The sequence below is a fragment of the Martes martes genome, assembly GCF_963455335.1.
Source record: "Martes martes genome assembly, chromosome: 9".
In the NCBI taxonomy this organism is placed as follows: Eukaryota; Metazoa; Chordata; class Mammalia; order Carnivora; family Mustelidae; genus Martes; species Martes martes.
Genome location: NC_137896.1, coordinates 19,819,108 through 19,835,396, shown reverse-complemented (window position 1 = coordinate 19,835,396; position 16,289 = coordinate 19,819,108). Strand labels below are relative to the sequence as shown.

The window sequence follows — 16,289 nt, the reverse complement described above, 5'->3', positions numbered from 1 at the left end:
AGATTTTATTTATCTATTTGACAGAGAGTGCACGCAAGCAGGGGGAGCATCAGGCAGAGGGAGAGGGAGAAGCAGGCTCCCTGCTGAGCAAGAAGCCTGATGCAGGGCTCGATCCCAGGATCCTGGTATCATGACCTGAGCCGATAGCAGACACCCAGGTGCCCCTAACTATGAAGTATTACTTGGCCGTTGCATCACAGGCTGTTGTTTTTCTTTTATTTGCTTCCATCCACATGGCAGAAATAGGGTTGCTGACAACTGGAGAGAGACTAATTTCTCTTTTCAGATTCCTAGAGAAGGAACTGGGGATCAGCTGGGGTCAGGTACCTGCTCTGGACCAATCTGTGTGGATCAAGGGCTGTTGGCCCAGGGTGGGTGTGTTATGTAGACATGGCTGCTGGGAGCCCACTTCTGTGGGTCAGGTTTGAGCAGCTACCAGGGAAGGAAGATGGCAAATGTCCACATCATTTACATTCTGCTTCATAGACTGTCCTCTTGCTTTTTGTCATTTTACGTTCCTTGCCGTGTGTCTGTCGGTGTGATTCCACCTGTTTAAAACCTGACTCACTCTCCTTTTCCCGGTGAAATGAACTCGTGTTCACCTCACTCTTGCCTTTCCTTCACTGTCTCATCAGGCGTCTGCTGTTGATACTAGATTTATTTGCTCGTTAGCCTGTAATTTTCTGTATGTGCGTGTTTTATATTTCTAGGTAAAGATAAAAGATAAATATCTTCAGGATACAGATCTCATGCTTTCTCAGTAAATGCTGAATTTTATTTCCTGAAAGAGTAACTTCCGATCGTTCTGTTCAGCACCACATCTTCAGAAATGAGGCGTAGCCATCCTACCTGTTCTGCCTGCCTACTTGGTAACATTCAGCTCCGTTCAACAAGTTGTTCTTAAAATCTTTCTTCTCTATCTGCCACTTTAGGATACCGCAGTTCTCCCCTCTCTCCTGCTTCCCCAAGGCTTCCTCTTCAGACTCCTTTGCTGGCTCCTCTTCCTTCTTAAGGCTGCCCACCATGGGCCCCAGTTCAGTCGATGCTTTGTGCTTGTGGCCATCCTGACTGTGTTCCTGTGCTCCAGCTGGAGTTGTTAGCAGCTGGCTTGTCACCAGCCTCCTAAATTCACAGACTTGTAACTTGCCCTGTGACTGTTGGCTTTTCTCTCGCAGTCCCTCTCTCATCGTGGTCATTCGGGCTCGAGACTTCCTTTGCTTTAGGAAGTATTCTCCCTGGCTGAGAAGTAATCCACTCCTCCCCAGCATGCACTTGCAGGCGCTCTCAGTCTCCGACTGCCAGGCCCGGTGGCTCATACCTCTGGCACGCTTTGCTTTCACCCGGCCCCTGCCCAGTGTTTGCCTTCATTCTCTCCTCTGAGCTAGTCCAGTACCTTCCTGAATTAGCTTCCCTCCAATCTCCTATTGCCCTGGCCCTCCTCCAAAATGGCCACCTGAGCCAGGCATCCACAACACAGGTCTGATGATGTCATGCCTGTGTTCATTGCCCTTGTCTTGCCCATCAAATGAAGTGCCTGTGAAGCGTGACATTTGGGCCCCTTCAGAGTGATAATACGATCACTTACTAGGTACACATTCTAAGTCAGACTGGTGCTGACTGCACTCGCACCCAGGGTAGATGGCAGTGTGTCCTTTTGTAGAAGAGAGGACTAACTCGGAAGACGGGGGCCTGCCCTAGACCTTGGGCTCTCTCCTTTGTCGGTGGTCCCTTTATGTCTTAGTCTACACTCTGCTCTCAACCTGGGACTGGTTGTCCCGTCTCCTTCCAGGCAGGAATAGTTGTCCTCATCCATTCAGGCTTCACCAGGGGGCACTGCTGCCTCCATAGAGCCTTCCTGAAAGCCATTCAGTGCTGACCTTTTCTTTCTGAGTAACTTGTGGCTTTTTTCTGGTCATGTGGTCATTCTGCCTTGGTTTGTGTTGGGATTGGTTCTTGGTGTGCCCGTCCCCCCTGGATTATTCACTCTTTTGGGGTGCGGGGAAAACTGTCTCTTCTCACTTGTTTGCATCACTTGTAGCGTGCCTGTGCTGTGCACACCATGGGACACAGGAGGGCTGAGGTCACTTGAACCAAACTGAGCCAAAGGGGAAGTAAAGAGTGGTGCCGGGGCTTCCTCAGAGCACAGCATGGTTCTTTTGTTGGCATGAGGCACTTTTGCATCTGTGCTTACTCCTTACAACTTTGAGGTCAGTGTATCGCATCCCATTGTTCTGTAGGTCAGTCCAGTCGACTCTTACAGAAGTCCGTTTAGTGTACTCGATGCAGCCCTCAGTGCAGCCCAGGCTTCCGGTGTCCAGGAGCGGGCACCAGCATGTTTGTGAAGCTACACGGGGAAGTAAAGGAGGCAGGACTGTGGTCACATAGCCAGACCTCCCAGGATAGTAGGAAGCGATGCCCAGCCAGGCCTGTAGGGGACTGGAGTATCACTGGTGGGACTCAGAAGATGTATTCCACCCGGCAGGATTTCCATGTCCCTCCGCCACTGACACAGCAGCTTCCCCCCGGTGCTCACTCCCCTGCCAGCCCCTCTGTGTATCTGGGGTCCATTCCCTGAGAGGCAGTCTTTTTAGTGGACTCTCCCTGCCCTGTCTTTGGCCAGAGCTCTTGTGCCAGGCCTCCCTGTAGACTGCCAGTTTGGTGGCCAAGTGCCACTGAAGAGGACGTAGCCACCTTCCCTGGAGGAGACGCCAGGAGCTCCTTCTCTGCTCAGGGTACTAGGGGAGTGCCGGAGAAGTGTGTAATGCATGGCCTACCCTGTACGAGATGTTGTGCTAACTCCCACAGGGCATGGGAAGTTGGGGAAGACACTGTCCCTACCTACAGCCTGGGGAGCTTATAGTAAATATATAACTGTGACACTAGGACCATACGTAAGTGTTCCCAGAGATAAGAGCTTTTTAAATAAATTGATAACCTTGTATGATCAGATTTGTGCTTTTCAGATTAGAATCACACACCAACCTGATTTAATCTGTATTTAATTTGAATCACACCTTTTGGACCCAATTTGCTATTAAAATACAGGAGATAAAAATAAGTAATACCACAGCTACATGTTGACCCAGATGCATTAGTAATAATATGGTTTTAAAATCTAACCTTCATTATTTTTTTATTAAACCTTAGTGAAGAGTCTGGCATTGAAATGTGATTCCTCAAAATGGTAATAATAAAAACAGGATTTTTAATAGCTCTTTTGCAACTGCTAATCTGTGTTATATATATCGAGACTCTGCTACCCACCCCCTGTTCTGCCAGTTTTACATTATTTTCTTTCTTTCAATGAGTTACCATGAACCTTATTTTTTTTTTTTTTGAGAGAGAAATGAAGTATTATTTTTCTTTTTTTTTAATAGAAATTTCGGGATTTCTTTAATCAGAATGAAACGAATGACCCAACGAGGGATACTTGTGTGATCCTTACGGTAGAAGGGCGAACATTCCCAGTGGATATCTTTTATCTACAAAGGTTTGATGATACTTGGATTTGTGTGTGTGGTGTGTGGGGGTGTGTGTGTGTGTGTTTTTTCACCTGAATAGTCAGGGAATTTTCGCCTATTTTATTTAGGTTTTCATTTTTTCAAGTTCCAACCAGCAGCTTAATACAATTGGAAACCAATAAGCACTGCTCTACGCCAAAGAAATAGGATCGTTCAGATTTACTCCATAAAAGTATGCAGCCCTTAAGGATCTTACGTTTTTAATGATGGTGATTAGCAAACTGGGCCTGAGTTACAGAATGAGAAGCCCCGAGGGCAGTATCCCAGGCTGCTGAGAAGAGCATGTTTTGTGTCTCCTGTCATCGATGGGATGTTCCGGAACCCTGCTCAGTATCACTGCTGAAGGCAGTTGAAAATCTTGAACACTGATGTGCAAATTTCTATGAGTCTGTGGTCAGTAGCTCAGTTGGAAAGAGCAAAATGGTAACAAGATTACAATGAGGAGGCTTTTGATAATCTTCAGAACTGGGCTTTACAAGACTGCCTGTCTGGGAGGGCAGCGGTGATGGTTTGAATCATTTGGTTCTTAGCTCTCTACATCTTAGCGAGAAGGCCTGGTTGACATGGTTGGGAGGAGTCCCCTAAGAGAGGAAGAGACCATCCTAATTCCTCTACCTAGTCACTGGACAAAGACCAGGAATCTGGTACAGTGCTTGATAAATCCGAAGAGTTGTGGGTGTGACTCATGAGTTTTTCTTGCTGGAGAGTGTATCCATTAGCTCTGAAGAGCCGACTCAGACATGCTGTCCGTGGTCAGGAGGGAAAGGGGAAAGGGGGTGGGATCTAGCACCGGGACCGCCACAACCGATTTTCATCAACCAGGCATCTTCGCATGCTGAAGATAGCACCTTTGTTTGCATGAGTTTTTATTTCTTTGCAAATAAAGCTAAGAATCATGGTATACATGTAATTATGGATTACTTTTGAATGCTGCCTTTAAAAAAAAAAGGGGGGGAGGGAATGTTTGTTTTGTTTATTCATATACTGTTTATCTACCAGGCAGGCCCAAACTAACTTGCATGAAGCTTTTCTCCCAGATCATTAGGGTAATTAATCTCTAATTAATGAGCATGTCCTAGTGATGATTTTATCTCATACATCTTTTCAGTCCTGTTCCAGATTATATCAAATCAACTGTAGAAACTGTGATGAAAATTCACCAGACAGAGGGAGATGGAGACATACTAGCATTTCTGACTGGCCAGGTAATTCCACTGGAATTTTCTCTCATGAACAGACACGTTAAGACAGCACCAAAATTAAACAGGGGCCTGTTCCTTTACTTAGCCATTCATTTCATGTTTTATTGTATTTTGTGTTTACTTAATTGCGTAAAAAATTGTTTGGATTGATGTCATTCATCATTGACCAGGTTGTCAGGGAATCATTAGTTCCCACCTGTTGTATCTGCAGAGCGTTCAATATATTTTAAATTTATTAGTTGAGTCCAAAGTAAATGATGTAGTCACTGGGCTGTTTTATTTACCATGATGACATATTGCGTTAGGCACATTTTGTGCATGTGTTTGCTCCTGCAAGCCTCTTTCCCAGTGATAACCGCCCGTCCTGGAGGTGGTAAGTGGGCCCATCTCTGGAAGGACAACTGAACAAGCCCAAGAGCGCTTTTCAGAACCACCCTCCAGCCGTAATCTTTTCCACTGTCAACACTTTCCATGATACCGTAATCTCTTCTAGGGAAAGCTTCTAGCGATTTCTTATGTTACGGCTTGTCCATATATATGTATGACATACTTTGTTTGCCGCAGTACCTGAAGTCTGAGCAGGATAGGCTTGGGTTTTGTTTATCAGGAGCTCTTTTATTCACTGCAGATAGTACAGATTTCAGTAATGAATCTGACACTTGCAAATTTTCACCCCCGAGGCACCGCTGTTCAGTAGCGTTTGATTAAAAACCACCCCCAAGCGGAATGTGGTCACACTAGAGATCATGAACCTGGCCATAATTAAAACTTTGATCCCGACTTTCGTTTTCTTTCAAGTCTGATAAAATGACATGCTTCAGGTTGATCTCGGTTTCTTTGGTTCCTGGTTGGATGTTTTTAGGAAGAGGTGGAAACTGTCGTGTCTATGCTGATCGAGCAGGCTCGGGCGCTAGGTCGAACTGGGATGAAGAGACACCTCCGGGTTCTCCCCATGTATGCAGGACTACCTTCCTTTGAGCAAATGAAGGTGTTTGAAAGAGTGTCCCGCAGCGTCCGAAAGGTGAGACTAACCTGATGGTCAGGGCTGTTTGCAGCCGGCTGTGGTCATGCTGGTGCCCCTTCTAGGCACTGGGAAGATTTTTTTTTTAATTGAAGTGAAACTTGCTAAACTGGGAGGTTTCTTTAAGACCTTAAGGTCCGTGTTTCTGTGCGGTAGATCTAAAAGCACACAATAAATAGTACGTTGTAGAGATTTCTAAACCTGCCTCTCAGAGGGGTCACTGACAGTAATTCTCAGAGCAAGTGACTTTCCCTTTGCCTTTTTTCTGCCTGCCCAGTGTTTCCCCACGGCACAAAACCAGCTTGGCCTAAACGTCTCGGTGGTTGTGATCAGTCAGGAACAATAGATAAGTTACTCCAAGTGGTTTCTAAACCATTTGTTTCAGGCATCAGTTAACCTGTAGAGCCAGATTTAAATCAATTAATTCAGGGTGGGGCTTGAAAATATTTAGCCTTGAAAATGGCGTGGGAAAGGATGTGAAAAACACTGGTTGGAAGGAACCAGCCTGCAGCCAATCTGCATCCTGCTCATCACCCCCTGGGCCTTACTTGGCTTTCCTTCCCATTGGATGAGGAAGGCACAGAACTGGCCTGAAGCTGGCTTGTTGTAGCTGTTTATCAGCAAATGGCAGAGAGGACAGTAGGTGAGGAATGGTCTGAGGGTCCACTCCCAATTCAGACCACTTGGAAGAAGGTGCTCAGCCTCATGGCCATCGGGATGGGGCAACTCGAGTCGGCCCCGTCAGACTGTGGCCACCCAGTCAGGAGGCCTGGATTCTGTGCCTGAGGTACTCTGTGCCTGGGTGAGTTGCTCAGCCTCAAGCCTCGTTTTTTCAGCTGCGAAACATAAATAAGAACCTTTGAATCAGTGGTTCTCTGGTATAAAATCTTAAATGTCTATCATATAAAAAGGGTAGGAATATTTTTTTTTTTAAGATTTTATTTATTTATTTGACAGAGAGATCCCAAGTAGGCAGAGAGTCAGGGGGAAGCAGGCTCCCTGCTGAGCAGAGAGCCCGATGCGGGGCTCGATCCCAGGACCCTGAGATCATGACCTGAGCCGAAGGCAGCTGCTTAATCCACTGAACCACCCAGGCACCCTGGTAGGAAGATTTTTATAAGATGATAGATGTTAAAGTACTCTTAAAAAGTTCTGAGTGCTGTCTATCTACGTGTGTTCCTTGCTTCTCGAAACCTTCTGGGGCAGCACTCCGTGTACTTGAAATAAAATGTAAATACCTCACGGTGGCCCAGAGACAGCACGTGCTCTGGCCCTTGCTGTCCTCCAGCCTCATCTCGTCCTTCCTCGGGATTATGGCCTCCCTGGATGTTTCTCCTTTCTGTGAGCTGTCTCTTCTGCCTGGATCTCTAGGGCATTGCCTGCCTTTTGTTACTCAGCTCAAAATTTTCTTTTTAGCCATCCAAAGTAACGCAGCCCACTATTGAAACGTAATGCACAAGGAATGTTTTAAATATTACGTTATGTTCTTTTAGTGCTCTGTTGCATTTTATTTCAACTATTTGTCACTCTGAGGTTTTCTGCTTATTTAATTTCACCACTTCTCCACCCAAACACTTACACTCGAATGCAGACTCTGGGAGAATGGGGGCCGTGGGTTCCTTGTTCACCATACATCCCCAGCACTTTGAATGGTGCCTGCAAAGCCTGACTTCAGAAAATAGTTCAAATGTAAGTGAATGAATGAACATGTTCAAGGTGGTGATTTCCTTTAGTTGTGCAGAAGGCAGAAACTAACATTTGTTGAGTATTTATTATGGACCCAACACCAGGCTCTAATTGCTTTATGGACATTTCATGTTTGATGACCCCCACAACCCAGGAGGGGGTGAAATTCTATATAAACTGCCTCTTACAGATTCTGCACTGTCGGAAATATCTTTAATTAATCTGTTAGGATTTTGAGTAGTTTCTTAAAAGTGAAAAGAACTAAATAACTTTTCTTTCTACTTTTCTTGCTGTACGGACCTAGGTGATAGTGGCCACCAATGTGGCTGAAACGTCCATTACAATCAGTGGGATTGTGTATGTGATCGACTGTGGCTTCGTGAAACTCCGAGCCTACAATCCCAGGACGGCCATTGAGTGCTTGGTGGTGGTCCCGGTGTCCCAGGCATCAGCCAACCAACGTGCAGGACGTGGTGGCCGCAGCCGCTCTGGAAAGTGTTACCGCCTTTATACAGGTTAGTATGGCGTTCCATCAGGGCTTTTGACTTTCTTGTAGCTAGCCTGAGCACTGGAGAGGATCACAGGTGTTTCCTCCCTTGGGCAGAACTTCACATACAATCCAGACCCCGTCACCAGGCCCTTTGTCTCTTGGCCCCTGCTGCTTTCTTCAGGCTGAATGGAGCACTGCTTTGCTGCTGCTCCCTTTGGCTGAGGATGGCCCATGAGTCCCCAGTTACTGCCATCCCCGTTCCAGCCTAAAGTCTGGGTGTAGACCCTCCATGTAGCCTGGGCCACGTGTCTTGGGTCCTTTCTTTCTTACCTTTCCCTCAGCTTAATTTGCTGCTTTCTTGTTCTGGGAGGAATCCCGATTCCTCTGAGGCCTTGCAGTGAGTTCCATCTTTGCCTCTGGTTGAGAGCATCTTGTAGTGTGAAAATGGCAGGCTTTGTCCCGAGACCACTAATAGAAAGCAAATAGTTGTTCAGCTCCTGCTCTTTGCCACGCACTGTACTAGGCTTTGAAGGAGCAAGATAAAATTCTGATAAAGACTATCCCAGCCCTTCAGGAACTTTCTTGCAGCTTGAAGGCAGCCTTGCCTTCGACAGTGATATGTCCAGAGTGTCTCTCTCTCTCCGCACCCCCCCCCCAATGCCTCTCTTTGGTAGGTGATGGCCCCAAGATTTCTCCTCAGTTGTCCAGACTTAATTTTCACATCATTTTTGATCCTCTCCTCTGTCCAGCATCCATCTGTGCTCACTTCCCAGATTCGGGGGCTTTGTTTTTTGCCTCTCTTTTCCTGCTGGTAACCATCATCCTTGTTCAGTCCCTGATGCTTTTCTTTCTTGTAGTGAATGTGTTGGGGTTTGGGCATCTCAGGCTAGGTGAGCGTGGTCGGTGGAGGCAGCCCCACAAACAGGTCGGCATGTTACGGTATGATAGAGTTGCCATATCAGAGTGAGCCTTGGAAGCAGAGAGCAGGGAGTTATCCCAGCAGGGAGGGCTTCACAACTGAGCATTTGTGCCTGATCTAACTGGCCATCCATGGTTATCCAGGGGAAGGGATAGCACCAGACAGAGGGCATAGACTTTACAGGTGCGTGGTGGGGAGGAAGTGGGTCAGGGAAGTGTCAGCGGCAGGGAGACGGCAGAGCCTGAGGCCAGAGTGGTAAGCATCTTCCACCACTGAAGGCGCTAAGGAGGAAAGATGGGAGAGTAAAGAGAGAACTGAGGTTAAAAGGCATCTGGAAATTTAGGAGAAGAATAACTTTCAGGATACTTGAAAACAAATGTATTGGGGTGGAATTCATATCATATAAAGTTAACCATTTTATTTTAATTTTTTAAAGATTATTTATTTATTTATTTGACAGACAGAGATCACAAGTAGAGAGGCAGGCAGAGAGAGAGGGGGAAGCAGGCTCCCCGCTGAGCAGAGAGCCCGATGCGGGGCTCGATCCCAGGACCCTGGGACCATGACCTGAGCCGAAGGCAGAGGCTTTAACCCACTGAGCCACCCAGGCGCCCCAGAGTTAACCATTTTAAATCAAACTGTTCAGTGGGATTTAATTACGTCCACAGTGTGCATTACTGCCTGTCTAGTTTCATAATATTTCCCTCACTCTTTATCCATTAAGCAGTTTCTCCACACGCCTGCCTGCCTCCTGGCAACCACCAGTCTGTTCTGTCTCCGTGGGTTTATCCGTTTGGGATATTTCATATAAATGGGATCATATAATTTGTGACCTTGTGTGTCTGGCTTCTTTCATTTAGCATAATGAATGCTAAATGTTTTCCTGGTTTATCTCTGTTGTATTAGTACTTCATTCTTTTTGGGGGGGCGGGGATAGGGACAGAAGGAGAGAGAGAATCTCCAGCAGGCTCCCTGTCCAGCACAGAGCCCGACATGGAGCTCGATCTCACGACCCTGAGATCATGACCTGAGCTGAAATCAAGAGTTGGATGCTCAACCGACTGAGCCACCCAGGGGCCCCAGGACTTCATTCTTTTTTATGGCTGAATAATATTCCATGGATGGATATACCACAACTTATCTCTACATCAATTGATTATATTTACCTTTTGGCTTTTGTGAATAGCTGCTGCTATGAAAATGTGTGTTTCGAATGCGTGTTTTTAATTGTTTTGAGCAGATACCTGGCAGTGGAATTGTGGGGTCATACAGTAATTCTGTGTTGAACTTTTTGAGAAAGTCAGGCTATTTTTAAAGAGGAAATAGCCAGGGTTACCTCGTGTTCCAAAGAAACAAAGTCACAGAATGCAGACTAAAAACAGGCAGGTCGATTTGGTTGAAAGGTCACTGGCCTCCTTAGCAGGAGCAGTTTAGTGGAGTGGGGTTGGGTAGGGTCCCCCTGACAGTGATGGGGTGCACTAGCATCCAGCCCGTAGGCTTTCTTGGCTGACTGGCTTCCACGTGAGCTTTCACAGAATGGAATCCTGAGCAGGATGCCACCTGCTCAGACCCTGGGCTGTTTCTCAAAACCCTGCAGGACTTTTCCTGGCTTATGTTACCCCACTGTCCACATACATGCCCTACACCCCATCCCAGCTACACTCTGCCCTTCCTGAACTTACTTTTCTGTTTTTCCACATCTCGTATCTTTGATACATCTCCTTGGGCTATTCCCTCTGCCCAGCAGATCCCCCTTATCCTTCAGATCCTCTCTCAGATGACAACTCCCTCTTGAAGTGACCTCACATGCCTTTTTGCAGTGACTGCTTCCTCATTCCCTGAGCCTCCATCCTCCTTCAGGAGGACTGTTCACTGGGACCCAGCCTTGGGGGGGACTGTTTTTGGTCGTGGTCCCAGACCCTTTCATATCACTGAAGCTTCTGGAGGCTGCTCCTGCCACTCCTGGCCCAGGGCCTCACATACTTGGTCTTCAGTAGAGTTTAATTGAACGTCACTAACTCTTGAGCAGCACCTGCTTCCTGTGAGTGGCTTCTTAGCAGGCTTGTCCTGGTATCCCAGAACTTTGCTTCTCCCTCTGTCAGCAGTGTGCTTGGAAAATGTGGCTATTCTACTAAAAAGCCATCCCCAAGATGCTCTTGCAACTCAAGAAACTTCAGGAACTTCTGCTGCTGCCTGTTCTTCAGCACCTCCCAGTTAGACCCGTGCCTGTGGTCATTTCTGTCAGTCCATCCTCACAACACGGTTGTCTGTTCGCTCACAACCTTTTTGAAAAAATTCTTCAGTGATAAGTGCTATTTCTTCATGACAGCTTTTTTTGTTGTTTCCTTTCTCTAGTTAACGAAAGCCTTACGATCTACATGGAGGTTGGGCCAGCCTCGTCTTGAGGAGGGTGTGCGCAGTTAAAATATTGACTGACGTGAGAGGGATTTTGTGGGTGGAGCATTCTCTGTCTAATCCATAAGCTTTCTGAATATATACAAAAGTGATTTAATCCCTTCTTCCCTCTCCCTGTCTCTCCCCCCCCCGCCCCCCACCAAACCGCCCTGTTTGTCAGGCTTTTATGAAAAGGCCTCCAAGGTCTCTTCCTCCCTATCCCCTTTTCTGCCTCTCCCATCTTGGCACTTCTGTGCCTCGTGCTTTTTTCTGTGGGAGGTCACCTGTTGTTCCTGAGGGGGCCCATGAACATTTTCGTTGATCTGTTTGGGGCAGCATCAGATTCTGAACGTGTTGTGGGCCTGGCTCGTTGGTTTTAAAAAAGTTAGATTTGGACAATATTTGCTCTTTATAAGATTGGCTCGTTTGTTATATTCTGGTTACCATTTTGGTGATTTACTTGAGACTGTTCTTTGCTTATAGGTACGGTTCTTGCCTTCTAGACTTGCCGCAGCCCCAAGCTGAGGTCGTGGGACCTGGTGCTGGTCGTGATCCAGCACATACCTGTGACTTTGATTTCATGTTCTCACAAAAAGCATGTTAAAAAAGCATCCTAAAGTAAAAGAACAGACTTCTGTAAAGATATGTTGTTCATAAAGATAGAAACTGCTAAGGTTAAGGTACTTTTTAAATGGAACGGTCTTTTCGAAATATGAAACAACTTCGCGTCGTGGTATCTGCTCCTAGAGTCTTCGAGCCTCTCACTAGAGAAGTAAAACTGTCCTGTGGGCATAATGATTGCGTTTGATTGTGGCATTTGACCCCAAGCAGTTTTGATTTCTTATCCTCAGAGGAAGCCTTTGACAAGCTGCCTCAGAGTACCGTCCCTGAGATGCAGCGTAGCAATCTGGCACCTGTCATCCTCCAGCTGAAAGCGCTCGGGATCGACAACGTCCTCAGGTTCCACTTTATGTCGGTAAGTCCCGCTTCTGTCCGGAATGCCCACGGGCGAATGTCGGGACATTAGCTAGAATGCATCACTTTCTAAAAAAAATTTTTTTATTTCCACTTAGCTCATGTGTCATGTGCCTGCTTTGCACCAGGCCCCGTGAAGGGTATGGGGATGCAGGGCCAGACAGGGCAGACACAGTTCCTGTTCTTGCCTGCCGGGGGGTGACAAGTAAGTGGGTAATTGCCGTGGGTGGGTCCACTGCTCTGAGGGACAAAGGAAGGGCCCCCAGCCCGGCTGGTCTTGGGTGGAGTGAGACCTGAAACCCAAGTAGGATTTCACCAGGTCAGGAGGTGGGGAGATCCGGGATGGCGAGTGTGCGGAGGACTACGTGAGGGAGTGTCACTGCTGGGGGTGCCAGGAGGGCTGCGGCAGAGCTGCGGGGGACGTCCTCAGGGCTGATCACCTTTCTGCTTATTTCCTGAGGCTCATTCCTGGGAGGGGAATTACTGGGTCAAACAGCCATAGTCGTTTTGGACATCCTTGATGTGTGGCCAAACCACTGTAAGCTTCAGCAGCACACTCTGCCCCATGCACTGTGCCCCCGTCATGCCCTGTTACTTTCTTTAGAGGTTTGCTAATTTGATTGATGTCAGGAAAGGAAGGGAGGACAAATATCTGTACCTTATTATTTGATTTCTCGAAGGACAGTTAAAAAAACCCCATTTATTGTCCACTTTATATTTCTTCCGAATTGTGAAGCCATTTATCTGTTAGAATTAGTGTTTATTGTGATTTTTAAGAGTCCTTTAATTAATTAGACATTAACCTTTGTCTGTAGTATTTTTTGGAAATGCTTTTCTAGTTTTTTGTATTTTACTATTTATTTATTTATTTTAATGCGCAGACATTATAAGTATTTCCATGGTGAAATCTTCCTGTCTCTGTTTCTGTGATTTGTTCTGTTACTCCTGTCCTTATGAAGCACTTCCCCACCTCTAGGTCAGTTAGTAAACATTCAGTCTTACTTTCTTCTTGAATTTTTATGATTTGAAGATTAGTGTTTTAATTCTTGTTCTCTCCCAGTTGCATTGTTACATGGTGTGATGAGCCTGGGTTCTCAGATAATAAAGTCCCTCATGTCATATATGTCATTACGAACTAGGTGAATGAAGGAATAGAAAATGCCAGTCTCTCTCCCAACGAAAACAACTGTGTGTTTATCATAAGTATGGAAAAAACATACTCTTTGATTATTGGTGTATGCAAGAAATTATAGAGAAGATAAACAGTATATACAAATTAAAAGCTTAGGAAAAGCCTCCCATCTAAGATGAAAGGAAAACATATAATGGCAAAAATGACATATCAGCATCTTGAAAAATGCAGTTTTTCACGCATCATTTGGAATAAATATCCACTGGAAGAAAGAGCCAAAGGAAAGGAAGCAGCCAAAATAGTAAACAAACATTGGAACATGTTTGGCTTCTCCAGAAGAGAAATGAGTGTAGATTGAAATAGCTGAAAGGTACCACTTCGCATCAGTTAAGGGATCAAACATGAAAAAAAAGGAGAAAGTCCAAAGCCGACATAGTTTGGGAAAGTGGTTTTGTACTCTGCTTCAGTTCCGGATGGCTTTCTGACATTATTTTATGAGGTGTAGGAACTCCTGGTATTTCTTAGGGAAATTTCTCCTGAAAAAATAATTCAAAAGAAGAAAAGAACATACATAGCGTGATCATGTTTATAGTATCATTGTATATTAAATTTTTAAATAGAATATAGAATAGTGAAAATCATAAACTTTTGGACAACTGAAGAGTGAGGAAAATATGTACAAATTCATCTTCATATATTCCCTTCATGTCATTTTCTCCCTGAAACTGTGTGTTTTTTTTTTCTTTTTTTTTACAGTTGAATCAGAGACCACATATAATTTTGTTTATTTAGCAGCATTAGTTCAAGTAGCAAAGAACTGAAAAGGACTGTGTATTTTACGGAGTGTGACCTCGTTGAACTATTATGCAGCCATCCCAAGTAATCACTGTGAAGTTCCTCTGGGCTTAAAAAACCCAAAAAAGCCCCCCAGAAAACCATACAGAAAAACAAACTAAAACTATACATATGCAGTCCTTCCAATTGTGTTAAAACAGTGTTCACATATGGTCCCAAATCAGATGAGGCCAGGGAGACATACTAGTCAGTGTGTGTTTAGGTGAAAATACTGGAGCTGTGATTTGGACCAGATAATCACACTGAAGGTCACAGTAGCAGCTTTGCTTAACTAATGTCAGATTGCCTAGCATTCTCTCTCTTCAGAATTCAGATTCCGTGCGTGTCAGTTGCCCCCTGTGGGGGAAGGCCTGGCACCGGGCTCTGGGCGGTGCAGTGTTACCCACCAGGGTTGCTGGAATAGAAGGTTGAAGGATAAAGTCAGAAGTGTCTGATGAGAGTGTAGGAAAACAGGGAGGTTGTTCAAAGTAGGGACCCATCACTTCTGGTGGAGGGGAGCATAAGGGAGGGCTCCAAGGGGCAGAGTTTAATCAAGCTGAGATTGAAGACCCAGTAGCAGTAAGGATGCTATGAAGGAGAGGAAGGCCATTGCAAGGGCACCAACGTGAATACAAGCACGGAGGCTGGGATGTATGGGGAGACATAAGAGGGAAGAGTGATTTGAGCAGGAAATCGTCACATTTCATGTCTGTTACCTGGAGAAATTACTTCAGGAGGATTCTTATGTTTTTACAGCCACCCCCAGCCCAGTCGATGGTTCAAGCGTTGGAGTTACTCTATGCTCTGGGAGGTATGCCTGTCTCTTACATGTTCTCTCATCTGCTTACTATAGATGATACTGGTTTGGTTGTATTCACGGTCGGGCTCTTAGTATCTTCAGGGATGGGACTGCTTCTCCCCATATATATAATCCTCTTAACAACCCTTAAGCTTCATGGATGTAAAAAGGTGGGACCATAATTAGATTAATAGTACATGAAGTCCAGTTATGGCAATGAACTTATAAAGCATGTTGGTACATCAGGAGCTGTTAGAGCCTCACTCCTGAAAGACATCTTGAAGATTCCCTACCAGTATTTTGGATGTTACCTCTTCAGGCCTGTTTCTCAGTCTCTCCACCCCATCCTGAAATCTCTGGCTCAGCATTCTCTTCCTGTCCCCGCTCATTCCATTCTTGGAGTTCCCTGTGGAGAATTGGGTCGATAACTAGCCCATGGAGTTCTTTGGGGCAAGGAAACACTGTGTTTTGGAAGAACCTTTATTCTATTGTTTAAAAATGTACTGTTTTCTCTAAGATAGAGAAAACTGTAGCCTTGAATTCACCTGCTCAGGAAGTACCTGCCTTCTGTGAATATTGCCCCAAACGAACATATTGTCTGGTTTGGTAGTAAGTTTAGGTAGAGGTTTTGTCCTTTAAGATTGTTTTGTTTGTTTTTAACATCTTTGTTGAGGCATAATTCATATGCCATGCAATTTACCCATTTAAAGTGTACAGTTCAGCGGTATTTAGTATATTCACAGGGTTATATGACCATCACCCCAAAATTAGAACGGTTTTATCACCTAAGAAAGAAACCCTGTACCCATGAGTGCTCCTTCCTTACTCCCTTTCCCCTGCTTCTCTCAACTCCAGGCAACTAGTGATCTCATATATCTCTATAGACTCGCCTATTATGGACATCTCTCATAAACAGAGTTATATCATCTGTGGTCTTTTGGCCTTCTCTCCTTCAGCCAATGTTTTCAAGGTTCATCCATGTTGTAGATGTGTTGATATTTCATTCCTTTTTATTGAATAATACAGCATTTCTTGGATTGGATATGCCACATAGTATCCTTATCCATTTTGGAGTTAAGTTTTTTATATGGGGTCCATCTTCATTCATTACATTTGTGATACTTCCCCCCAAAGGAATAGCCAATTACTGATTTAAAAGATGGATTTAGAAGGCCTTTATGTGGGTCTGAGTCAGGTCAGCCCAGAGTGAGTGTATGCCGAACAGGTTCCCATCCCTGTTCTCAGGTATGTCGTAGGACCCTGAAAGCAAGGTTTCCTGGGGTTGTCTGTAATGAGTATGAGAGAACATTGACAAC

At 45.4% G+C, this 16,289-nt stretch overlaps 1 protein-coding gene across 3 annotated transcripts in view; it reads left to right on the top strand.

Annotated features, from left to right (window-relative positions):
- DHX35 (DEAH-box helicase 35) overlaps positions 1-16,289 on the top strand; it is a gene marked incomplete at its 5' end in the record, with an annotated part of 63,603 nt that overhangs the window by 28,676 nt on the left and 18,638 nt on the right. For all 3 annotated transcript variants that reach the window (XM_080813714.1, XM_080813715.1, XM_080813716.1), the window contains 6 exons: positions 3,378-3,490; positions 4,630-4,726; positions 5,586-5,744; positions 7,735-7,945; positions 12,085-12,209; positions 14,931-14,985. In XM_080813714.1, the coding sequence (XP_080669840.1) occupies positions 3,378-3,490; positions 4,630-4,726; positions 5,586-5,744; positions 7,735-7,945; positions 12,085-12,209; positions 14,931-14,985 (760 nt within the window). The remainder of the gene's footprint in view (positions 1-3,377; positions 3,491-4,629; positions 4,727-5,585; positions 5,745-7,734; positions 7,946-12,084; positions 12,210-14,930; positions 14,986-16,289) is intronic.